Source organism: Molothrus aeneus, chromosome Z (assembly GCF_037042795.1).
Source record: "Molothrus aeneus isolate 106 chromosome Z, BPBGC_Maene_1.0, whole genome shotgun sequence".
Taxonomy (NCBI): Eukaryota; Metazoa; Chordata; class Aves; order Passeriformes; family Icteridae; genus Molothrus; species Molothrus aeneus.
The window spans coordinates 39,010,014-39,036,426 of record NC_089680.1 but is presented as its reverse complement, the minus strand read 5'-3'; the positions used below and the strand labels follow the sequence as shown (position 1 = coordinate 39,036,426).

The 26,413-nt window shown below is 39.1% G+C and overlaps 1 protein-coding gene across 1 annotated transcript in view; it reads left to right on the top strand.

Annotated features, from left to right (window-relative positions):
• Nucleotides 1-26,413, top strand: part of ITGA2 (integrin subunit alpha 2) — a 40,551-nt gene that overhangs the window by 3,444 nt on the left and 10,694 nt on the right. The window contains exons 2-22 of the mRNA XM_066569766.1: nt 481-875; nt 930-1,044; nt 1,448-1,575; nt 2,719-2,867; nt 3,887-4,037; nt 4,474-4,639; nt 5,951-6,024; nt 7,355-7,493; nt 10,084-10,229; nt 10,928-11,071; nt 12,931-13,134; nt 13,906-14,042; nt 15,508-15,647; nt 16,604-16,755; nt 17,808-17,918; nt 18,518-18,600; nt 19,407-19,548; nt 21,160-21,252; nt 22,270-22,346; nt 22,445-22,528; nt 25,612-25,714. Coding sequence (XP_066425863.1) covers nt 481-875; nt 930-1,044; nt 1,448-1,575; nt 2,719-2,867; nt 3,887-4,037; nt 4,474-4,639; nt 5,951-6,024; nt 7,355-7,493; nt 10,084-10,229; nt 10,928-11,071; nt 12,931-13,134; nt 13,906-14,042; nt 15,508-15,647; nt 16,604-16,755; nt 17,808-17,918; nt 18,518-18,600; nt 19,407-19,548; nt 21,160-21,252; nt 22,270-22,346; nt 22,445-22,528; nt 25,612-25,714 — 2,933 coding nt within the window. The remainder of the gene's footprint in view (nt 1-480; nt 876-929; nt 1,045-1,447; nt 1,576-2,718; nt 2,868-3,886; nt 4,038-4,473; nt 4,640-5,950; nt 6,025-7,354; nt 7,494-10,083; nt 10,230-10,927; nt 11,072-12,930; nt 13,135-13,905; nt 14,043-15,507; nt 15,648-16,603; nt 16,756-17,807; nt 17,919-18,517; nt 18,601-19,406; nt 19,549-21,159; nt 21,253-22,269; nt 22,347-22,444; nt 22,529-25,611; nt 25,715-26,413) is intronic.

Genomic DNA, 26,413 nt, shown 5'->3' with positions numbered 1-26,413 from the left:
GATTTAGCTCATTTTCGACTTTTGAACTTAATTACTTTTTTCTACCCTCTACTATTCTTGAGAAAAGTCCCTCTTTTCCTAAATAAAGGTGGGTGCAGCCAGAGTGTATATATAAGGAAACTACAATTTCTCACAGTACAGTTGGAGAGAGGTTATGCAGAGGTTATATTTATTTCCTCGAGTTTATAATGTTTTCTTTTAAGAAGGAAATACACCGACTCGCCACCTCAATGCACACACACACACAACTCCCCCTGTATTCTCACGGCAAGATACTGCCTTAATATATGGTTGATATCAGTACATATAAAGTTGTTGGAAGATGTAAATGACAGCAGGATGATGAAAATACTGCTGTTTACAGAGGTTGTTTCCAGCAGCGAAGCAGGGCCATTTTCCCCCAAAGCCAACGAAACCCCGGGGGGGATGCGCGGCCAGGGGCTGGTGCAGCCCAGTGAGACAGCGCTCACCCCGCTGTAGATGCCAGGGGAATTCCCGTTGGGACGAGCCTTTCGGAGGGCTCCCAGCTGTCGGTCCCCCGCTCGGCTCCCGGCTCCCGGCTCGGGTCCCCGCCCGCCCCTCTCAGATCCCGGTTCCCGGCTCGGGTCCCGGTTCCCGGCTTGGGTCCCGGTTCCCCGCCCGCCCCTCACGGCGCTGCCGCGCGTCCCCCGGGCCCGCCTGCGCGGGGCGCTGCCGCCACCTGGCGGCCGGCGCTGGCGCTGCAGCGCAGGGTGCGCGGGATGGGCGAGGGCCGCGGCGGCGGGAATTCCTTCCGCTCCCTGAGGAACTCCGCGGGAGGGGCGGTGCTGGCTGGCCTCATGACCCCAGAGAGCTTCGCTGTCATCCTGCTTGGGGTGGTTTTGTGTGTAGATGTGGTGAGACAAGTATTTGTTATTTTTATCGTTTCTTTTTGTTGTTATTTTTTAAAGACTTGTGGTCCCTTGTGGGCGCAGCAGTGTGGAAGACAATACTATGCAACAGGAGTTTGTTCTGAAATCAGTCCAAGTTTTGAGATCTTAAGAAGCTTTTCTCCAGCTGTCCAAAGTAAGGCAAAGTGTACAAAACACATTCAATTAAAAAAAAAACAAAACAACAAAACATATCAAAGAAAATCAAGAGATACTATGTGGGGGACTGTTAATTTTCATTTCTTAAAAAAAAAAAAAAATAGTATGTCCCAAAACCAAAGTCTTGAGATTTATATGTAAAGCCTGACAAATTGTGATCCGATGCTGATGTAAATATGGTCTTAATCCTCTGTATTCAGAGGCATGGCACCAGCGCAGGCTTAAAACCTGCATACGCTCTTACTGAGTTGTCATTCTGGCAAAGCCTCCTGAGCTGAAGTGTTGCCTGTGTGAGACCTAAATATGCACCTCTGTATTTAGCTGAGGTGTATATTGAGACTGCAAATGCATTTAATGTCCACTTCTTATTTTTGTTTTAGAGTGTTCCTCTGTTATAGATGTTGTGGTGGTTTGTGATGAGTCAAACAGCATTTATCCCTGGGATGCAGTGCGGGCATTTTTGAAAAAATTTGTACAAGGCTTAGACATAGGCCTTAACAAGACCCAGGTAAGTCAAAGACATATTTGAGAAAGACCAAAGAAACCCAAACAAAACCTAAACCAACCAATTTTAAAGGAAACCAAGCATGATTTTGTGTAACTACAGTACCTCAAAGCCACATATTACACAGTTATCCTACTCAGTGTTGGGAATTTTATCTCGTGGTTATCATATTTCAAAAGGGATTAGTAATTTGATCCAAAATATAAATTAACTGAAATAGAAGTCTATGTAATAGAAGTCTATCTAGGGGAGTCAGATCTCTTTCACACATTAGACATAAAAGTAGTTGAAAATAGCCTTTGGGGATGTGATAAAAGTAGAACAGATTTTAATGGACTTTTCATACAACCCTTACTTTCCAACTGCTGCATCTTTAAAACAGGAACTTTTCCTCCTTCTTTACTCACTGATCTTTGAGGGGTTTTTTTCCTTTTGATTTGATGATGGTAAGGAAAATTTTATTGCCTTTTTTTTTTTTTGTTTTAAACATCTTCTGTCTTTACAGTTGTCCATTTTCCCTAAACAGTTCTGAGAACAAAGAGACTGGGGCACTGGAAATCTCTCTCCCAAAGGCTGCCTTCTTCCTTGGGCTACTTTGGAAGTGAGGTGCTTAAAAGCTAGGCTTCCTGCTCAGTTCTATCTGAACCTCACCTTTAGCATCTTCTCTTTTTTGCCTTTGTTTTAAATGCACATCTTATCTTACATTTTTAGCTTCACCTATATTAAAAACAAGTAGGGTTTGCAGTGCTGTGAAGGAACTAACCTTTAGGACTTCCTTAGAAGAGATCAGACTGAGGTGCTGTCAGCTTGTAGAACTATTGCTATCTTCTCTTTTTTCCCAGAGCTCCTAGTATTATTGCTATCCATCAGCCCTTCCAGAAGTAACCAAGCAAACATTTAATGTCTATTATTTCAGATCATTTGCAATAACATACTGTAGTCCATAACAAATGATACAAAGTGCAAGAGCATTTTAGCTTTCTTTGCTTTTCAAACGTGTTAATATTAATTGGTTTTATATGTGTTGAAAGAGAACTGTGCATTTGCAGACCTTTTACACCAACCTGACACATAAGTAAGCATCATGACTCTATGTAACTAATTGAAAAGCATCATAATCTAACACCATTTGTCTTTATTGCATAGGTGGGTTTAATTCAGTACGCTAATGATCCCCGAGTAGTCTTCAACTTGAATACATATCAAACCAAGGATGAGGTTGTTAAAGCAATGGAGAAAACATCTCAGAAGGGAGGAGATCTCACTAATACTTTCAAAGCCATTGACAATGCAAGGTGAGATGCGTTGATGATCTACTGTGCAACTGTTGTAACTTACCTTACATGGCAGTGAGAACATCTTGAGCTTCATTCCCGCTGGAAGTCCATGTGCCCAGGGCCTCTGGAGTAGGTTCCCGGCACTAGGCAGAATCCATCAGGTACATTTACATTGTCCCATGCAGACTGGCACAGGAATATGTAAACTAGAATTGCTGAAAAGCATATTGTTAACCATTGGGTTGAAGTCTACTCTAAAGGAATTCTGGCACCCAACAGAGTTGCTTTTTATGTCACAGATCTCTAAACATGACAGTGCGTCAAACAGAGAGGACAAGGTTTTAGGAAAGATGCAAAACCACTGAAAGAAGCAAAGTTTATCCAGGGATTCAGTGGGCCCAGTAACATTTATGTTTGCAGATCAGGCTTTGGTTGGTTGCAGAGAAAATAAAAACCTCTTGTCTGTTGTCAGTTTATCACTGCAGCAGCATGAGTGTGAAAAAATAGGGAAAATTTAAACCAATGTTTTATGACTCTTAACATATATATAAACCAGGTCCATCTCAACAAGAAGATGCTGTTTTGAAGTTTTATCAAGTACAGAACTCTAGGCCAAAATACATGCTGAATCAAATGAACTTGAGAATTTGGTTTAGGAACAGGCTCAGCTATCAATGGAATCAATATTTGCAGTAGTATTGAGAAGCCTATTATTAATTCTGTTCCATTTTTGTATGAGCTTGATGATGCCAATTCCTAGTGTCATAAAACTTTAATAGTTCTGATACAACCCCCTTTTCATTTAGAAATATTTGTACAAAAAAAAAAATGTTTTTCCTGGAATTTACATTTTTATTAGAAACACCATCCAGTCCTTCCAGCCCTACATATTTTTTTTCCTCCTTCTTTAGTTATATTTCTTATGCACTACAGAAGCAACTTGCTCTAATTCAGTGATGGGCATATCCATCACAGTGTGTGTGCTGGGTTCCATCCATGATGGATTGATGTGTGATAAACCCAATGTTTTATAACAGACAGTATGCCTTCTCAGCTGAGTCGGGAGGACGCCCAACAGCCACAAAAGTCATGGTTGTTGTGACAGACGGCGAATCACATGATGGCTCCAACCTGAAAACAGTGATAGGTAAATGCAATGAAGACAATATAACCAGATTTGGCATTGCTGTAAGTAATACTGCAATTATACATTACTGCATGTTTGAAAGATTGTTTTGTTATGTATGTATCAAAGTACATGTTCTATACAAAAGTGGTATGTAATGCACACATCGTTACACTGGTGAGACTGGAGCAAAGCCAAATTAATCCTCTGAGCTGAGGGAAATACTGGTCTTTTCACTGGCTGAAAAAGCAGGACTAGAATTGCCTGAGCAACTTCAGTGGTTTTCTCCCTTGCCAGGCCTTATGTTCCTTTCCTGTATGAATGGTCCCTTGCATAGGAATGAACTCTAATAAGCAATTCAGTAATATGAACAAAGGTAACTTTTATTAAACTATGTAGAATATTTGCTAAAATAATACAGGAAGTAATGGAGTAGCACCATGATCTCTCTCTCTCTCTTCTTATTTTGCTGTTTGTTTGTTTGTTTCTTTACACAAGGTTTTGGGATACTTAATAAGGCATGAACTGGATACTAAAAACTTAATTAAAGAAATCAAGGGAATTGCAAGTCACCCAACAGAGAAGTATTTCTTCAATGTGTCATCTGAGGCTGCTCTACTGGAAGAAGCAGGAACACTTGGAGAACGCATTTTTAGTATAGAAGGTAAAATACTCAATGCGTTTGAAAAAATTAGATCAGATTCTCCCAGCTGATGAGCTTAGGATTTTGTTTCGCTTCAGTTTGGTGCAGTTTTGTGAAAATAAGGGGTAGCAGGAGCTGCAGGCTTCTCCCTGCTCCGCTCTGCTCAGGTAGGCTCTGGTTTTCACAGGTGTTCCCCCAGCTACTCCACCCCTAATTAGCCTGAGGTTTAAGTTAATTTCTGCAGTTTGGGGAAAACATTCCCCAGCTAAAGAAAATGTCTAAATGTCACGGGCTTCAGGTATGGGGGTTTTTCCATTTGCAACCAAATGTATTTGTTACAACCAGAAGAATAAAGGTATCTTTATGCTTGTGAGCTTCACCTGTGTGAAACCTAAGCTATTTTTAAATTAAAACAAAAACAAAAACAAAAACAAACTAAAACAAAAAACACCACCAAAAAAACCCCAAAACCAAACAAAAAACCCAACAAAAAAAAACCAGACCCACAAGCCAAACAAAACAAACCAGAAGACTGGGTTACTAATTACAGAACTGAAAATGCAATTTGTGTGTTGCCCTCCCTAACACCACCCACACTCCTGTGTATTGCTCAGAGGAAGGTGTTGCAGAGGTGGCACAGAGATACTTTGGCTTTGTCCCGAAAGCCAGCTTTTAAATTTAAATTAAATTGGGACCTTGCCTTGGGGATGTGTAGCCTGCTCACAGCTCCCTCAGAAGCTTATGTCTGCCACTTTCCTGTGCTCAGGAAGAAATATTCCCTTCTCTTTCTCCTTCATTTAATCTTTGCTAGGCCCATACAGCTACTCAAAGCAGGGGAATAGGTCTTTTTACTGAGCACTCCCACTGAATTCCTATCCATCTAGCTTAGGAAATGGATCTCACAGTATTTTTCAAGACAATTACAACAGTTTTTAGGAGTTCTATATGAAAATAAAAATTTCTGTTTGGAAGTTATGAATATACAGTCATTAAAGTTGTTAATTTCAGGGTAGTAATACTTCCTAGGAAACACAAAAAGAGACCAGCCACAATAGCAAGACTGTGCAAACTGATTCAAGCCATCTTGACCATCCTCTTCTGCTCTTTTTTTGGAAGAGACTTATAGCGTGGCTCTTGGCTCCATCTTATAATTTGCCTCAATTGAATCCTCCAAATTTTCTACATTTTACCAGCTCTGATTTCCATTGCTTGTAAATGCTTTGGCCAAATTGGTGGATATACACAGTCCCTCTATAGCTAACTGAGAGGCAACAAGACTGGATTTTGTATGGTTACATAGAGATAACCATATATGCATATCTGTTTTACCAGGTACTGATCAAGGTGATACCTTTCAAATGGAAATGTCACAGGTGGGCTTCAGTGCATATTACTCACAAAAAAAGGTATGTGAGTTTAATTATTTAGTGATACTAATAGATAAACATATGTACACATGAGTGTAAGAAAAGAGAAATAAAAACACAATGTCCAATTTTAAGAACTTTTTACAAGCAGAATATCAAATTATACTTTTAATTTTTTTACACATTATATTAATAAGTATAATTGTATTATAGTTTTTTTCATGTACTAATTTTGAGATGTGTTAATACAATGCTTTCAGTGATTTCTGAGTTCGTGTAGCTGGAAAAATTTAATTCCTCCTTGTTTGTGACTAGCTATACTGTAAAGCTGGTAGACAGCTACCAAAATATAAATAAATCAAATATGGAAAGAATTTCTCTATAAATTATAAAATTAATTATATTTGTTTAAGGCATATTTCACTTAAAAATTAGAACCAAAAATCAGATATATTTTAGTGCTAATCAACTTTAAGATTAACAAGTAAGTTCTCCTTGCAAAATCCAAATGTGGCTCAATCAGCTTTCAACTGAAAGTACAAGAAGGTTGTTTCTTTCTCATAACTCTTAAAGATGAATGAAATAATATTTTATAAGTCCCTTTTATTTTCACAAATTGAAGTTTTAAATTATGAAGCAGTTGATGCTAAGAAATGGAAAAATAATGAGAAACATATGGGCATTTTTTGAGGAAAATTACACATTCAATTTTATTGCAGTTTTCTGTAACAGTATGTCAGTTTAGTGAAGAATTTTAATAACTTGAATAAACTAAACTATATTTGTTTTTTCTTTACAAGTATAAGATTCAGTGTTTCTGTATGAAGTATTCTGTATAATGAGCCATGCTAATTTGGATTTTAGTTTTAACTCTTTTCTCAAGAACATCTCCTTTTGTAAAGAATTAAACTATTTATTCGCATCAGCTTTTTTGTGCTCTCATTGGCACTTTTGTTTTGAGAAAAGAGGCTTTAGCTTTTTTGTACAGCTGCATTTGTGTGATCTTCAGCCTTCTGAGGATCATGGGTGTATAAAACCATGGACTTAGCAAGCCCAACCCCAGCGTGGACAGACATAGGAAATTACCACAGTGTTTAAATAAACCCATTTTATCATGAGTTGCAGTGCCACAGGAGCTAAAGCAGTCACTTATCCTCTTGCAGTCGAAGGGTGATAATCCCTTTCAATGGGGCAGTAAAGTCCTGCACCTAAGGAGCAACGATGAGCAGCTCCAGTCAGCTGCCTGCAGGCTTTAGTCTGCATCACTGCCTTAAACCCAGTGATGTGAAATTGTGCGTGCGACCTTCAGCTTTGCTCACACTTCTCCTAAATCAGGTAGTTCTAAAATGTAGAGTTTTATTTTTTAAAGGATGTTCTGCTGCTGGGTGCAGTTGGGGCCTATGACTGGAGTGGAACAGTAGTTCAGGAGTCTTCAGACAGAGCCACCACCTTTCCAAGCCATGTGTTTGAGAAGATTCTACAGGACAGAAATCATAGCTCATATCTAGGTAAGAGGCTGAAATGCAAATCTGGAAATGTATGAAACCTTGATTGAGATATTAAAGAAGTTGGAAAGTTCTCTCCTAGCTGGATTGGTGTTAAATTATTTGAGAATGTGAAAAGAATTTTTGGTCAAAAGATTATTTTTTACTAGTCAATAGTTCATTGAATAAAAACTTGAATTTTTTTTTAAATCCTGCTATTATCAAAGTGGTAAGCTGAAAAAAAAAAATCAGTCTTTGTCACTGCTGTGGTTTAACCCCAGCTGGCAGCTAAGCAGCCCCTCAATCAGTCCCTGAAAGGGAGTGAGAATACAGGAGAGTTCAAGTGAGTGAACTCCTGGGCTGAGATATAGACAAAGTAAAAGTCAAGCATGCAAGCAAAGCAAATCAAGGGATTTATTCCTCCCTTTCCATGCACAGACAGGTGTTTTCAAGCATCCCCAGGACAGCAGGGCTCCACACACGACTGTGACTTGGGAAAACAAATGCCATCATTCTGAACATCCCCTCCTTTCTCCTTCCTCCTTTCTCCTGCACCTTTATACACTGAGCATGCCACCATATGGAATGGGATAGTCATTTGTGTCACTGGTGGGCAGCTGCCCTGGCTGTGTCCCCTCCCGACTCCCTGTGACCCCTCCCAGGCTCCTCGCTGGTGGAACATAGTGAGGAGCAGAAAAGGCCTTGACCCTGGGTGAGCACTGCTCAGTAGTAACTAAAACATCCCTGTGTTATCAACACTGTTTCCAGCATAAATCCAAATCGCAGCTCCACACCAGCTGCTGTGAAGAAAATTAACTGTATTCCAGCCAAAACCAGCACAGTCACAGAGACATAATAAATCATGGGATTTGAAAAGGCTGCTTAGTGAATCATACTGATCATTATGAGTTGCTTCTGCTACATCATTTGAGTGTCCTTCCCCATGTCGATGTGGATGAGAAGCTGATTGACTTTCTGTTGTTTCATATGTTCTTGCTGTTTTCTTAGCCTTTTCCAGTTCAGTTTATAGATTTTGAATATTACTACCACTTAATAGAGATGCTACTTATAATCTCCATATGTATTTTTGACATGCTTTTGTGACCCAATAAAGCCAGTCTGTATTCTCAGTTCATTGAACTGCTTTCTGTAAACCTTCAACATGCCTGCTCTGCTGTTTCATCCTTGAAAAATGCTACTACTACTACTACCATTAAGCATCTATGACTTTCTCATTCTTAAAGGTATTTAACAATATGCTCTCTTTGCAACTAACATACTCTTTTTTCCCCCTATGGCTCAGCAGTACTTGCATCCAACAAAATTAATAAATCTAAACCCAAGCAAATGAGCAGTAGCTCCTTTGTGTGTATGATCTCTTCAGACTTTCTCTTACTTAATTTTCTTAATAATTTTCAAAAGCTCAGATAATTTCCTTTCTCTACAAGTCAGTTTCAGTGTATTTATTTTTATCTTTCTGGAGCGAACAATGTTGTTGCCTTTTCTGTCCCTTTATTTCCCTTCCACTTTCTGTCCTCCAGTAGGAGCTCTCCATACCAGCTCTCTCTCACCAGCTTGGGAGAGCATAAGTTAAAGAGCTGCTAGAACATCACAGCCTGCTCAATTGTTCTGCAACCCTGCTCTGCATGGCACCCACTCACTTCAAATGATTGTATTCTGTATTGATTAGGAAGGTGTGTACTTAACTTGCAGAATAAAATCTCGTTTTGTTGCTCATTGAACTTGCAGTCAAAAAAGTTGTTCTCACCCTGTGTCTGAACAAAAAATCTGAATTAGACTGGTGTGATGCAAAGATCAAGGCATAATCCTTTTAGACTGTGCTCCTCATATTGTTCTGCAGCTTGCTAAAGGTCTGCATATTCTGTCCCATCACTGGCATTTTGTTATTGAGTTTAACTGTAGACTTTATAAAGGAATACTTTGTTTTCTTTGCTTAAAATAAATTTGATGGAACTAAACCACAGAATTCTAATGTACTAATGCTAGATTTATACTGCTTATACATGTTTACATTTTTACAGGTATTAAATGGCATTTCCTGAAAGCAAATAAATGCTAGAATAATGGTAATGAGGATTAAAATGTCCAGAGAAGTTCAATCAACCCTCCAGCTGACAAGCTGTTCATGTAGCCTCTTCTATTCAAAACAGTGGTCTGTGGTTTAGTGAGCTGTGGGAAAATGCACTGCAAACTTTGCAGAAGCTAGGTGTTCCTCCCTAGTTTGAAGATTTGTTCAAACACTCATCTCATATTTCTCTTTATTTTTCTTTCAAAGGATACTCTTTGCATGTTTTTTTCCTTTCACAAGTGTTCCCCTTCACAAGCATCACATTTTTGTGGTCTACATTTTACTGAATAGACAAAGCTATTGTGTTTTTCTGTAAACCTGCTTCAACTTGATCTGTGTGTCATTGTTCTCTCCAGGAGAATATTGCAAATTCTATGCATATGTGACAGCATAACTTCCCATCTGGAATCGTCACTCTTTTCAATTAACATACCGGATTGACTCATCCTCTGTGCTTTTATGGATGACCAACTGATAAGTTGTAAAGATCTCTCACATATGTTAAATGTTAACTTCTATACCCAGGTTACTCTGTTGCTGTTCTCTCAACTGTGAGCTCTGTCTATTTTGTTGCTGGCGCACCAAGATCCAACTACACTGGCAGAGTGGTGGTTTATAATGTTGACAGTGATGGTAATGTTGCAATTGTGCAGTCACAGAGAGGCGAGCAGGCAAGTATATTTTGGTCATGAATACAAGCTTCCAGGGATCTTTTTTTATTGACCCAGCAGTAAATTGCAATTTGTTTTGAAAATTCCTCTTTGTCTCAAAGCATTTAGAATCCACTTGAACTTTTCTCTGCCGCTAGACTATTTCAATGAGGTTAGCTGTTACTCTTAAACAGTATTTTAGGAAGTCATCCAATTAGTGGCAAAAGATAATATACAAATCTAACTAATGTATCCTTCTGTCAACAATTCAAATCAGGAGACACTCAGTAAATTCTGCTCTGCCTGACAAGTTATGAAGTAGATGACACCAGAAGACAGATATGGAAGCTCAATCTCTTTTTCTCTGTTTGGAAAAGAGGAATGGTTTTAGCTGGTTTTGGTATCATCTGTAAGACAAATCTGAGAGTAGATCAGAGGCTGGGTAGTTTCCTGTGCAATTATAAAAAATACATACTTCCCATATCTTATTTTCTGTTGGCATTTTTATTGCTGAGTGGTAAAGCCATAGCAGCGACTACAGGACAGAAATAGTGAAATACGTGTAAGGATATGATTCTTCCAACAATGGAGCATGCTACATAATTCATCAACATTCAGTAGCATTAGAGTATTAGTGGATATAAGTTTTCTGAATCAGGTGCTAAAACATGATTTACAAAAGCCACATACAGCAACAACCCATTTGCTTATGATTTCAGATTGGCTCCTACTTTGGCGGTGTGGTGTGTTCAGTGGATGTCGACAGGGATTCTGTGACAGATGTGCTGCTTGTGGGTGCACCAATGTTTATGAATGACTTGAAGAAGGAAGAAGGGAGAGTGTACATGTTTTCCATCACAAAGGTAAAAATGGCTCAAGCCAGCGCAGCTTAGGGCTAATTTCTTACAAATCAGATTGGCCACATGCATGCTAAAAGACCTTTGACTTCTCCAGATTCTCAAAGTCACTATTTAGTGAATCTTTTCAAAGTGTTAGTAATATTTAAAGTGACTTTTTAACAAGAATCAGAGCATGTGCTTATCCTGGGATGTGGCACAAGGGCAGGAATGAATGGTGCCAAGCCTTCCTGGTTAGAGGGATGTGTGGAGGCCTTTCCAATGTTCTTTCTTACATGTTCTGCTTTTCAGTAGCAGCTGCAAACTTGCCCCAGAACTGCTTGTGCATGTAATCTGGGAATTAGGCAGCTGGAACAGACCAAAATGGAGCCAATGAGCAAGGCAGTAGCTAAGCACTGTTAGTGGTCAGGGGCTTGGTGCTCTCTGTGTCGCCCTAGTCCTGGTGTCAGGCAATGTGCTTCATGCTAATATAGCATGGGTTGGCTGTATCTCTGAAAAACCTAGCTCAAGGCTTTTGCTAAGTAATTTGCCATTTGTTTTTGGTGAATGTATTCAATGCCTGACAGTATTCCCAAAGCAGTTCTAAGAAATGCTCTTCTACCAGCTTTTTGCATTGTTTCATAGACTCTAACACTGGATTGTTACCATAACTCTTGTTGTCCCCTCTGTTCAGTAAAGCTTACTATCATTTGTCTGATGCTTCACTAACAGTGCTTTTTATTGAGACCCATAGTAGTTGTTTTCAGAATGTATGTATTAACCATACTGAGCCCTCTGGCATTTTTGAACAGTCTTTCATTCACTGGATGTCTGCAAAGCAAATTAATTTCTGACATCCATCAGAGAAAACAGAAAATGGTCTCTTTACTAGGTAAATTGCAATCAAATAAACAGAGAGGTCCTCTTCAGCAGGACCTCAGTCAGAGTATCCTGATGCAACAGGAAACTAACTAAAACAATTTCAGCGTAGATGGAGGAGCTGAAAGTTGGCAGATGACATTGATATTTTGCCTGTGGTATGAGACATAAGATATGAAAGAAAAAAAATGAAAGGATTTTTTTTTCTTTGCTTTTGAAAACCAAATAAATTGGAAGACTATCTTACAATTTTTAGTTGTTGGAAAATGTTGGGTTTAAATTTTAAATAAGAAAGAATAAGGAAAGGTACTTCTAGTGTTTTTTAAAAATAATCTGGATTTGTGCAAGTTGTCCCCGTTGTGCAAGTAATACTTTTCTAGTCATTTTTAATAAATAACTTGGCTGTTATTTCTAAAATTTTAAGCACAGTATGCTAACTGAAGTTAAAGGTGAGAATGCTATTTGCCAGAGCTGCATTTAATCTAGTGTAAATGGGATTATTTAACTATGAAGATCTCCAATCTTTCTTTCTTCATTGGCATTGGAGAGGTCAGGAGTTTACCATTTGGTCGCATGTTTTTTGCATTAGTAGTAAGGAAATTCCATTTCTGTTTCAAAGAATTATGTCCAGTTTCATAATTTCCATTCCCTCTGCATAAAAACCAGTAATCCAAAACTGGAAACTGTATTTTTCAATGTATTGTGAAACTTCAGAACAGTCAGATGAGGACAGAGAGGGCATTTAAGCTTCATACATATGGTTATATTTGCTGTTAGTACTTTGCATAGCATGCTTTGATTTTGCTGTGTAATTCTTGCCAAGACTTTGAGACATAATGCAAACTGAATGGGCAATACAATGGGGAAGGAATTCAATGTTGAGCTATCGGAGGGGAATGTACTGGAAAACAGAAACAAAAAACAATGCACATAGATACTGCTCCTAGGTCTAATCTGGTGCAATGATAGCTGAGTTTCTGCTTTTTCTTATTTGTCATTTTTTAAAGAGAATCTTGGATCAACAAGAACTCTTGGAAGGTCCACAGGGGTCAGAAAATGCACGCTTTGGATCAGCAATTGCAGCACTTGCAGACATTGATTTGGATGGTTCTAATGATGTTGTAATAGGTGCACCACTGGAAAACCAAAACTCAGGAGCAATTTACATTTATAATGGATTTCAAAAGACTATTCGTACCAAATATTCTCAGGTAAATAACTGTGTTGTGTAATGCTGTACTCGGTGCCTTTAAATCTGCTAGAAGAAAACAGAAGGTTTTCTGTGCTTTAATTGGCTACTCTCTCAACCTCTTAAAGGAATGCTGTTATTCTCATGGTTTATTTCACATTTTGTGCCTCCTTTCAGCTGTCAGTATATCCAGACTGATGTTGTGGTGTTTATAAATGAACCATATAGAGGAAAAGCATGTGCAAGATGCACATTCTGAGCCATTTTTGATGCCTAAGTGTGAAGTCAACTACTATCCTAAAACTGACACCCATTATTTTCAGGTTTTTAGTGTTCATGTACAGCAATGAAGATTAGATAAATCCCAGCACTGCAATTTAAAAATACATAATATTAAAGGTCTTTCTCTGGTCTTCATATAAACCATAGTGGTAATCTTATTGTCATTTTCTATGCAGATTTTCTGGTTGCAGCAAGTATTTGTTAGAACTCCTATTAAGCTTCGTATTCTTTGGGTTGCTCAATGTGAGATGGAAAAAGTTTCCAGCTGTATCTGGCATACAGCAGTCAGTTAGTTGATCTGCTCCCAAGACAGAAAAATCTAGTCCTTTGTCTGCTCCAATAGAGGAGAAAGAAGTGCTACAAAACCATCTGAGAAAACACCCACAAATGCATTTTGTTTAAACAATACATTGCATATACAGGGAGTATCAGTGAAAATCTATTAACCAGGCTACTATCTACAGAATTAAGCATGCTTTGGCAAACTCAGTAACCAAACTCTCTTTCCCAGAAAATCTTAGGATCGGATCCTGTTTTTGGACAAAAGCTCCAATTCTTTGGAAGATCAGTAGATGGCCATAGAGACTTAGATGACGATGGCATTACTGACGTATCAGTTGGTGCTGATGGAAATGTGGTTGTGCTATGGTTAGTATACTCTTTCTTAGAAAGGAAGCAGTTAGTGCTTCAGATGCAGCAGTTGAACATGAAGTTAATTAAACAGGAAAAATAAGCAAATTAAAAAGCTCTTTTGTTCCATGTGTTCAGTGCTAGCACACTTACTGCCTCATCACTGCTATCAAAACTAGCTAAAAAAAGAGCATTAGACTGAATCTCTTTTAGGCATTTATCATTTAACCACTGAAAGCCAAGGCAGTACACAGGGCAGAGCCAGGGCATGTGGGAGGAAGCCAGGTAGCAGACCCTGCTGGGCGGGACCTGACCAGGAACGAGAGGGCCAGGAGACATCTTCCTGCTCCTGCTGTGCAGACACATGGTCCAGAGGGAAGGGACAGCAGCAGGGAATGGGGCTTGATGGAGGGTGTTTGTAACAGCAGGCTGTGTACCTCAGTAGCCACAGTATAAGTTTGATAGCTGAGCCTGAGACAGATGAAACCACATCTCACACAACCTGTGTGACCTTTACTGGCTGATAGGCTGGTATGGGGGCAGCCTTGTCCAGCAGGGTAAGGACAGAGAGCAGTAACAGAGAGCTGACAACTAGTTCTGGCAAGAAACACATTTGTAATGGCACATTGCCTTTGCCACAGAAGTCAGAGTACTTTCACAATATATAAAAAGGTTTCACAGAACCCAAATCATCTGCCTGCCTAAGTAGGCTGTGATTTCTGCTCCTTGCTTGAGGAGCTAAATTCAAATGCTGTTTCCTTTCCTTTGCCTGTCTTCATGCCTGAGGCTCCCCATTGTAAGAAAAATATCAGTGAATTGCTACTTCTTTCATAATGAAACTAGATAATTAAAAATGAATGGTTCAGTTTGGACCTTTGACTGCTGCTGCTACTGGGAATTTCATTAAAGAAAATTATGCTCCTTGAAGTACCAGCATTTATTTAGATTTGATTAATGAAGATGCTTGTTCTTCTTTCACTCTGACATTTGGGCTGATTAATGCATTTCATTTTGATTAAAGTGTTTGTTTTTACATGCAGGGTTCCTTTGAAACTCTTCTTCAAAATCTTGTTCAATTACATTAAAGTTGTTTTTCAGAAAAATTAGATAATTAAATAAAATGAAGAATTACCCATTCTCACCTTCCCAGAAGAGCTCTAAAGGAGCAGAAGGTTACTTACTTGGAAAATAGGCCAAGAGCTTTATTCCCTGATACCTTGAGGGATTGATTAGGGCACAGGCCCAAGCCATCAAGCAGCCATTAATTTGACATGAAAATATGTATTGTTGTTGCTGTGAGCAATGATATCAACAAATTCATGTTTACCTAAGGAAAAATAATTTTACTAGTGCCATTAAAAGAAGTTTACATTGGGAACCTAAAAAAATCAATACTAACATTTACAGATAGTATTGGATAACAGCTTCTGTGTTACCTAGTGTTCTTCAAAACACCGTGTAACTTTTGAAATATATTTTTCAGGTCAAGAGGCATTGCAAATGTGTCCATAACTGCTTCATTTAAACCTGAAAGAATCAGTCTGCTGAACAAGAATACAGATATAACTGTCAAAATATGCTTTCAGGCTTCATTTAGACCTGCTAAGAAAAATAATCAAGTGGGTAAGAGTATTTCAATGATTTGTCTTATATGAATTTCGGCAAAAGTCCATTATTTAAATGAGTAATGGAAAATCTAAATATGTATTAGATTGAATGTCAAGAATCACAAGATCAATGTAAAACTTAAGTGCTTAAAAAAGTGTTTTTAAGATCTAATTCATCACTGGCTCCATACTCTTTGAAAAGTGGGGAATTAACAGTATAGAGGACAGCTGTATCCTTGTTGTTCAATAATCCCCAAAAATGTAATTAATGAGGAGTTAGGTTCATCCAACCTTCTGTTTTCAACAGCAGACTGCATACTTTTCCTCCTCATAAAAACAAAATGAAATATTTTTCAGAGGGTCAGAGCAGTTTTCAGTGGGATGAAGCTCTTCTTTTCAGAGCACAGTGAATATTTCTGTGACCAGCAGTGGGCTCCCATGAAGTTTTTAAGTTCAGTTTCACAGACAACACCAGTTGGACTGCTTCAGTGCTACATAAAGTGCCTTTAGGAGCTCATGATTTTAAGCTATAAAATAACAATGAACTTTCACAATAGAATAGTCATAAAACAAAGAGGAGGTGGCAGAAATTATTATGTGATTGAAGAGAAGATGCAGATTGTTTAAAGTCACCTCTGAGTTCAGTGACATTATTGCAAGGCCCCTTTACCTAGGGTAACCCTGGCCCTGCTGACTGGCTTCTTGCCTGAGCTGCAGGCTCAGACATCTGCAGTGGAGGCTGGATTGATTGCCATTTGATGTGCCCCTTGCAAATCAGGACCTAAACCTGTTTGACTGCCTTGGAAAACACCAGAGAAAGTATTTTTGTTTTGAAATTGCTCTGTGTTTAGCTATGAAAAACATGAAATACTTAGTGTGGTCAGGAAAGCCTGGTCTCTATAATACTGAGCATAGTAATGAGATCACAGGCAACCATGCTCAGTCAAAAATGTACTGTTATTCTTCTTGTAGCTATAAAGTACAATGCAACATTGGATGCAGATCTCCAGTCCTCCAGAGTGACTTCTAGAGGATTTTTCAAAGAAAATAATGAAAGGTACATGCAGAGGGATCTTGTGGTGCATAATGAAGAGAATTGTGTTCATGATGTCTTCAGTGTACAAGTAAGTGCAATTGCAAGTACTCTTGCATGACAAAAGATCAGAGGAAGGCGTGGATGAATTTTTTGTCTGTAATGTGAATTTCATGCATGATGTACTGAATTATTTATGTTTCCCAAATCCCCCAAGCTGAAAATACTTAATAAGATTATGATTTCATAGCAACTAATAACTGTCACATTCAGTACACATTTTTAGGATAGGAAAGAGGGTTCTTAATTGTGTTATTCAGCTTTGGTGTAATACAGAGCCCATGGTCTATAGTTCCAATAGATTTTAATTTCCCTCTGAGTAGACTGTTTTGTAAGAACTAAAACATACATGCAAATGTTTTCTTCAAACTAACATTTAGGCAGAACTTGCATGCATCCTAACCCCTGGTACACAACAAGGAATTAAATAGAAATAAGCAGGTCTCCATTTTTCTCCAGAACCAAAGACTGAACAGAGCCCTGAGACTTGCCTTACGCTCTGTTGCATGATGCTAGGTCAGGTAGAGGACTTCTGTCCCTGCTGTGGTTTGCAGTGACCTATTGATCACATTTAGTGCCATGTGGAGCAGTGAACCACAGGGCTAGATGATGACTCATCCAGGACTGAAAAAAAGAGGAAACATGGCATTTACTGTGTTTTAGTGTCACTCAGGCCCAGATGCTCTTTGTGATGGTAAGGCAGAGTGGAATAGGAATTTGACTTCTGCAGCTAGATGAGAATGAAAGCTACCTGGTGATGGCTTTGAGGACCAGCTCCCACAGCTGCAGACAATCTGCATGTGCCTTAGCCCTAGTAGTTACTGTGATGTGCACAGTCTCTGGCAATCCTAGAAAAATCAGTTTTATCATGGAAATTGCACTGAAAACTGTTAATGTAGAGGAGCCCACACTGGTCAATCTCACAAAATTATTTTCTTTAAGAAATGAAGCTTTGAACTGTTGCTTGTCCTTGTTTAGAGCAAGTATTATTTTACTGTGCACTCTCAATTCACAATAGAAATTACCAATTTTACCCTGTTTTCTGTGCTGACAACCATCATCTGAACCTTGTGTGTTTTGCAGGAGCCTTCAGATGCCGTGAATTCACTTAGTTTGCGCATTGACATTGGCCTTGCAAATCCTGGCTCCAGCCCTGTCCTGGACATATCTTCTCCAGCATCTGTGGCCTATAGTGTAAGTATGCAGATTTACTATTCAGAAATGCATGGCCATACACGTCCATAACATGTGCCCTGCAAACACCAAAGTGAAACACATGCAAGTGAAAATTGGTGCTCTGTGTAAGTCACATGGAGGGGTGTCCCCTGGTTCCTTTCATACCTTTGCCTGTATTACGTGAGCTTGCTCACACACACACACACACACACACACACACACACACACACAGAGTCAGCCACCATAGCACATAACAAGCATGTCAGTTCAGCCATGTCACCACTGATGTGAACTTCTTGTTGATGGCAAAGATGAATTCTTTCAGTTTATTCTACAGTAAAGGGGTAGAGAGAAGAGAGATGGAACTAACTTGACTACATCCCCTTTGTTGTCATTGAAGAGTAACCTGTCTGTACCATTCTTGGATCAGTTGACATGTAGCAAGACATTATTCAGTTCACTCCTTCACTAGTCAAGATTTTTAATGTCCTTCAGAGGGATTTTCTTATCTGCAAACCAAGAATGTGCTTCAGCTTGAAGGTGTTTGCACTCTAGTGTCTTCAGATCATGTTAAAAGTTGAGCCCTGTCATTCAGGAAATGTTTTTGTTTTTCCTAGATTCCTTTTATTAAAGACTGTGGTGAAGATGAACTTTGTGTCTGTGATCTTGTTCTCAATGTTCAGCAGAAGGCAGATGATGGGTAAGAGCTGAATCAGTGGAACCCTTAAGGTCCAGTGTCCAGTGTTTTCAACAGTTGGTTTGTCTGTAGGCTTTGGATTAATTTCTAGAGGAGAATGCCTTTCCAGTTCAACATCTAGTTAGAAACAGCACAGATAAAAAAAGCAATGGCATTTTAATCTAAATTTAATCAAGGAAAAAGAGGTAGGATAGGGACACAAACACAGAAGTAGGACTCTAGGACTCTTGTCAGCTTAGACCAACCCAAGTTTTGGTACCTTAGAGATGAGCACATAGTGAGTATTTGGACAAATTGTATGTGACTGGCTGCTGTTGGGAAAGGGAGCACAATGGGAGAGCAGCAACAGCTGCAGCAGCTGTTTTCATCCCTCCTACAGGGAGCAGCGAGGATCCTGCAGTAGCTGTGCCAGTGGGGAGTTGTGGTCAGCTATCTGGGCAGCACATATTCTAAGTCCATGTCAGATGTATATGCATATATATGCATCAGAGATAAGGCTGCCTATGTGGGCTGCCCACTCTGTCCACCTTCCCACCAGGGAAGACTCCTTGAAAATTCAGCAGTCACTTTGACAACACATAATCAAAGTCCAGCACTTTTGGAATACAGTAATTCTATCTGGTTTTAGGAAACACCATCACAGAATTTCTTATGCCAAAGGGTTTAGAAAGCAGAGTGTTTAAGTGTGTACAATGTAGGAAATGTCTTGCTGTGCTTGTTATTTGTTGTTGGCTTCAGGCAACACATTTTCCTGATCCACAGCTGTTCTAGTACCTCTATTTACAACAATGGACTTTATTTTCCAACAGCAAACAACAGTTTATTGTCAGCAGCAAAAACAGAAGACTAACATTCAATGTGAAATTGAGAAATAAAAAGGAAAATGCATATAACACCAGAATCCAGGCCACATTTTCAGACAACTTGTTTTTTGCTTCATCTTCTTTACCGGTGCGTGATACCCAACTTCACTGTTTCTGTAATTGCCCCTGATTTTTGAAGTTCTCAGAGGAATTTTCTTTTTTCCTTTCTAGCAGTGCCTATTCCAGAAAAGAATGTGTATACAAAACTCTCTCACAATTTGTTTTCTTGGATACCAGAATTATTCCCCCAGCAGATCAGTTTATTTAGGTCAAGGAGAGATATTTCCAACTCAGCATAAAAGCTGGCAACTTTTCGAGTTTGACCTCACCTCAGACATTTTTTCCTCACTTTAGGCCTTGGCACCCACATCTTCTTAACTCCCAGCAGCATGCCTGAAGCAGTTGCTGTGCTACAGGGAATTTGTATTTGATAAATCAGATGTGCAGTATTGATGATGAATCCTTAAAGCACAGACTTTGGATCTAGAAATAGTGTTACTGCCAAGGCCATGTGTTCCAGCTAGACAGTTAATCAGATTGACATATGGCTATACCAAAAGCTCTTCTTCCAACAAATTTTATCTTAGAGAAAGCAAAAGAGAGGAAATATGCATACTATTTTGGGGAATGCAGTGTACCTATAATTCAGATTGTTGCTCCCAATTCACAAAGGATGAAATGCAGATTTCAGTGCTTGGCTTATATGGTCAGGCTCCTACTGGAGAGGTGCGTGATAATCCTGGGGGTGAAATCCAGAGCAATCCCTGTACTGAAGGGAGAGGAGGGATAGCATTCATTCCTGCCCAAGAACAGCATTATTCTGAACAATGAATTGGCAAAAGTACTGCATACAGCGCTGGGGGTGCCCCTCTACCTCCCCATCCTGTTGTGCAGCAAGATTGTTCATTTCAGTCCTGCCAAAAGACCACACTGGAGCTAGAATTTTCTTTTGCTTTAAAAGCTCTTTCGCTTAGAAGCACTTCAGCCTGCAAGTGAAGTTTGGACCAAAAATGTGCCTGCTTCAAGGCAGGAAGAAAAACAAACTGAGTATATATGGGTCTTTTTGGAGGTCTTGTTTTGAGGGTTTGAGGATTTCTTGGGTTTTTTTTTTTTTTTGTAGCATAATTCATGAATGGTAAATGTCTAGTAGGAATGTTTTTTTACAAAAGACAATACTTTTTAATAAATTCTTCTCTAAAGGTTGATAATTGGCTCTGGTCTGTGAATTTGTCTTTGAATCAAGGATGATGACAAGCCAATATTCTGGAAAGTAGTAAACAAACTATAATGTATGGCAGATTTTCTTACAGAAAGTTTCATTTCTTCCAGCTCTAAGACTGTGTTAATATATCTGCAAAAGTTCTGTAAAAATTCTGCTAAAAAAGGACTTACAGAAGTTAGTGGTAGAGGTGACCTGTACTCTCTGGCCTGTATTCCTCCTTCCAAGCTCAGCACAAAGTTCTAGTAAGATGATTGCAACCCACAAGAAATCGAGTGGGAATGGTCCTTGTCCCACCTTCCTTGTGACTTCCTCATGGCCCTGCCTATGCCCCACCTATCTGCTGCATCTCTAGGATTTACTGCCATAACACCTATTTTCACTCCTCCTTATCATAATACATATGCTGTTGAAGGTACACACCTCTCTGCCTTATCAAAACCTGACATAAGATGGTGTTTCTGTCTGTTTTCTCTGCAGAGTGATGGGACTGAAGTCTCGTGTCAAACAGGAACAGCACAAAGTACAGTCATTTGCCAAATAAGCTATCCTGTTTTCAGAACAGGACAACAGGTACAGCTAGCATGTTGAAATAAGCTTGAATGATACCCAAAACCTTTTCGGCTGTTGTTTTTTCCTAAGTCTGCATTTATTGCTGATAAAGGTTTCTTAGATTTTACAACAGAGGCATTATAATAAGCAAACTAGGGCTTAAAATATATGACTCCCTGTCAGATTAAAGGACAAAGGGCTCTCAAAGCTCAGTGGTCAAAACCCACAGCTTCCAAATGCTGCTGCAGTTATGTAACTTTTGGAGAGTGAAGGCTGGGGACAGAGAAGCATAGAGCATCATGTGCAGGCTCCTGAGAACTGAGCACAATTCCCATCAATTCCCTCCTGCAGTGTGAACCTGGGGTAACTCCCTCACCTGCTCAGTGAAACTCATCTCTTCAAGAAAGCAGTATTGTTTTGGGAGGAGATGGGAGGCCCACACAGTCCTAAGATGAATTATATATCTTTTTTTTCATATATACCATAAACCTCAGGATATCCACAGTTTCATGAAATCTCTTATTCCTCAAGGGCAGAGGAGAAACTGGGTTCTAGCCTCTAAGATAATCAGCTATAGCAATAAGAAACTTGCTTGAAAGAACAGAAACATGGTGTCCTGTGGTGGGACATGTAGAATAATAAAAAAAAAAATCATATATAGAAAGTTGAGCTTGTTCTGAATGTTAATGGAATTGCTCAAAGTGGACCTGCTGGAACAAATGGAAGAAAAGACTGAATACAAAGCTTGTGTCAATGCTAGAGTTTAAAATGAAGGAATTGTGAACACCTTTTGTTGCAGCTTACAGCTAGTTGTACACAATTTTAAAATGCAAATAACTCATGTTTATGTAAGAATGCCAACTTGTAGGGGAATGTAAGAACAAATTAATTCTGACTATTAAGACATTACTGAAATATTACACAGGAAAGTAGAGAATTCACGTATAGAGGGCAGTTCTAGATTGTTACACACATGAATAATGTCTTTTGGAATGTTATACCAACTTGTTTACTATGTGTCACTTGTCTCTTCTGTAGGTGTCCTTTGATATTAGCTTTGATTTCAACCTTAAAAATCTTCAGAATGTGGCAGTTCTAAGTTTTCGTGCATGGAGGTAAAGTACCTAATGATATAAAAGCAAGTTAGGTATTAAAAGCTTATTTGTATAAAACAATATTATTACACCTGACTCAAATGTGTTTTGATGAACAGTGAAAGTAAGGAACAGCAAGACTCGGACAACCAGGTCGCCTTATCAATTCCTTTGCGATATGATGCAGAAATTCACTTCACAAGGTATGCTGATTTATGTAAACAGACAAGGGCATTTTGCCAAGCTACTTGAAGTAACAGTCTTGAAAGGCCACTAAAATATAGGGAAGCTTTGCTTTTGTTTTGGAAGTCATAAGAAATTCCTCTTCACCAGTAGTTGCAGGTTTGTCCATCCTTCCAACCAAACTTATATGTGAAAAATTAGGAAAGTTGTGGACCCGTGTTTACCTCCAAACACTTGTTACAGGTGCTCCTATGAACAGAATTGATATAAAGGTCAAACAGTGCATGTGGTTTTGATAACATAAATAGTATATACTATATAATAACACCGGGCTTCTTGGCTCAAATGTAATGACATGGGATCAAATCTGGAGTTGCAGTGATCAAAACTAAACAAAGGAATATCAAAAGGAAAAATATGCTCCTCTCAGCAAAGAAGGGAAAGAAAAAAAAGAAAAAAATTATGGACGTATCTGCTGAACCTAGAGCAAGAATAGAAATTTTTTAGCAGTTTGAGATAATGGTTTGAACTAAAACCTGAGGTACACCTGGCAGATTCTCCCTTGCTGCAGCTGCACTGGCACTGGAAGCAGACACCCTGCTTTCCCATGCACCCATCCAGATTCTGGCTCAAATCTACCCCCCTGCCTGGTGCCAGCCCTTTCTTCTCCATGTAGAAGGCAAGTCAGGGCTGTTGCAAGAGAGATCCTTTTCCCTGGGAAGGTAAGGAGAGGCAGCTGAGCAGACAGGGGGAGAGAGACCAACAAAAAGCCTTTTAAGACCTTTTATCTTCATATAGTGCTCTTGAAAGTCCTTACCTTGAGCCCTGGAAACACTTGGTGATTTGGGATGCACTCAAACAGCAATTAGTCTGTTGCTGTTCCAAACAAGAATTATTTCAGTTACAGTTTAACATAGATTGCAACTGAAACAAAAATACATGGGTGTCACTCTTGGATCAAGGTAGGATGTTTGAATTTTCATCAAAGAATAGATTTATTTATCTCTCCCAAATACTGAATTTCTAGGATCAACATGTAATTACACTTAATGCACTTGGTCACCAATCCTTGATGAAAAAATGCTTTTGCATCCCAAAGTGTTCAAAAATTAGTAAATATAAATAGATATAAAAATCCCAGTAAATATTCCCTGTTATTCAGAGAATAACAGAAATTTTAAAAAGAGGGAGCTGCTTCAAAATGCACAGCAACTATGGATCCAGGAAATTAATATTCAGAGATTACCATAGCTACAAGAACTGTTGGCTGCTGTGTAGGATGAGCTGGAATAGGGACCACAGTAAAGAAGATTAGTGTTTTAACCTTCTTTGCAGAAACAGTTTCAAAATATTTGAGATGCACATCATGAATAGGTGCACCAGTCCTGGAATCATGCAGAATTTTTGAGATTATTTTAAATGCAGAAAAGCATTTAAGTCAGTGGTTCAAGTTCTTTCAGCTTCTTGAGAAAGTTGCACGAGACCTCACCAGCAGCAACAGAGACTGCAGGAGCATCTGTGCAGAGGGCTAGCTTCTTAGGAAATTCAGATGGCGCAAACTTGAATCAGTGGGTTTAATTAGCTGAGAAATATAGATTGAAATGAAATGCTTCAGAAGAAGCGAGGAATGGAGTCTATAAAAGTTATTCAAGGGAAAACAAGGGTTTTCAGCTACATCTCCTGAATATGAAAAAATTCAATTTCATATGCACATCAAGGAATGAAGGAATATCTACTGCCAGAAAATGGTTAGTTATTCTTGGAGATAATAAATTTTAAAGAATTAAATAAAATGCATATTAAGCCATGGCATAACTTGGCATAGGAAGTATTTACCTGGAATTAGTTCATTCTGAGGCAGGTAATGCAGCCAAGAAGTAATCCCTTAAAATACAAGATCTGAGAAAAAAGTATTGTTTTGCTGAAGTTAAATCTTTCTAGGGATAATTTCTTGAGTTTCTAGGAGCAGATGTAGCAATATGTGTTTCCAGAGACTTCTGAAAGGACTAGGAAGCTGATACTCTGCATCTTGGAAGGACTGGAGTCTTCAGCAGTGAGAAAGCAGAAAATATGTCATGTGTGTTTTCATTGTAGTCCTTGTAAGCAAGTCCTTCAAGTAAAGGGCCCATGGGAGAAAGAGGAGTTTCAGAAAGGATCCACAGTGCAGTATGGAGGACCACCACTGATCAGGAAGCACATCTGTGAGACTGCACACACATTAAATTGGGATGGTATTCATGGATGTTACCCAGATTAAACAGGGAGAACAGTAAAGATGATAGATTCCTTGTGGAACAGGAAAAGCTGATGTAGGAGTTGTAATAGCCTCTATTTATTGTTAACTCACCAGCTTGCTTTTTGACTGCTCAAATTAGCCTTCTAATGAAAGGTAATGATGAAGAGCAGATACAGTTCTGGCATGATTTAGCAGAGGAGCTGCTCACAGGTAGCAAGCAGTGGGTGTGATGCACTGCACAGGGATGTTTTCCTTGCCTTTGAGTGTGGTTCCAGCTAACTGAGCTCCTCAAGCGCCCACAGTTCCTTGCACCATTCCCTTCCATCGCACACCTGCCATTCCATGCTGCAGTGAGCTGAAACCACCTTTGTGTTACTTCAGAAATTCTGGATTTTAAACCTCATAATTACTGAACAATGTGACCCAAAGAGGACTATGAGGGCTATGTGATATGTGCCATCTACATAAGGAGGGTGATGCCTGTGTTTCCACCCCCCGCCAGTTACAGATGTACCAAGGAGACAGCCAGGAAGGCCCTTCCTGAGTAAAAAGGTGACTGCAAGGGTGAATGTTGCCATTTGTGTGCAGAGAAGAAGTTTGCAGTAGGGCCCTGAAACAATGCAGGGTCTAGAAGCCTGAGAGAGCCTGTATCCTGTACAATTCTCTTGTCTTAATTTCACGTGTTTATTCCAGCTCTGGGCTTCAGCACACCATTTTCTTAAGCAACTTTGTAAAATTCAAACAACAATCTAAGTGACTGACTTCTCTCTCTGTACTTCTGACCTGTTTCACAAAGGCATATCCAGTAACATATGTTTTCAAAGCAGCTGCCAAATTGAAATGTATTGTTTTATGGTTGTTAACCAGGCTTGCCAATATCAACTTTTATGAAGTATACTCTGGTCATAACATTCCTTCCACTGTGAATAATTTTGAAGATATTGGCCCCACGTTCAACTTCTCAGTTAAGGTTAGTAAGTCTGTTTTGTTCTGGTTCAAGAAGTTTCCTTAGCTCCCTCTGTAGCCTGCTCCCAAAACCTTGTTTAAAAAAACACTCCTGCTTTCATTGTCGGATTTTGAAGCTTTTGAATAGGTCAAATAAGAGAAAAAAAAATTGCAAATAGCATAAGTTCTTGGAGTCCTTATAAGGTTAAGGATGACATTTGCACCGGTAGAATAGGGGAGGGATTGGTCCTGCACTGTGTACATATTTAGAAGATGGTTAATGCTTAACTTTAGGCCAGCTTAGACTGTTTTTTCACAGAGTGTCCTGACAACTTGATAAAGAAAAATAAGTCTTTGCAGGCTTGGACTTTGAAACTTGAAGTTTGGCAAGGGTTAAGGGCTCAAACCTGATGCAAGAACTAGCCAAATCACAGTGCTTATTACATAACACAGAAAAAAACCCTTAGATCCAAATATGCAACGTGGAAGAAAGTTAATTTATGTTCCATTTCCATTCCTGTAACTGCTACTCCAAAGGACTAAACAGGCCTATTGGCTGTGGCAGAACATTTGCTTTTCAAAACATATTTCATGCAGTTAATATGAACTCTGCTAAGAAAACAGACAGGAATCTGGAGCTATACAATATACTTTCTGCTTTACTATTCACAAAATTACTACCCCGGTGTCTTAGTAAAAAAACATTGATGTAAAAGGAGTCCAG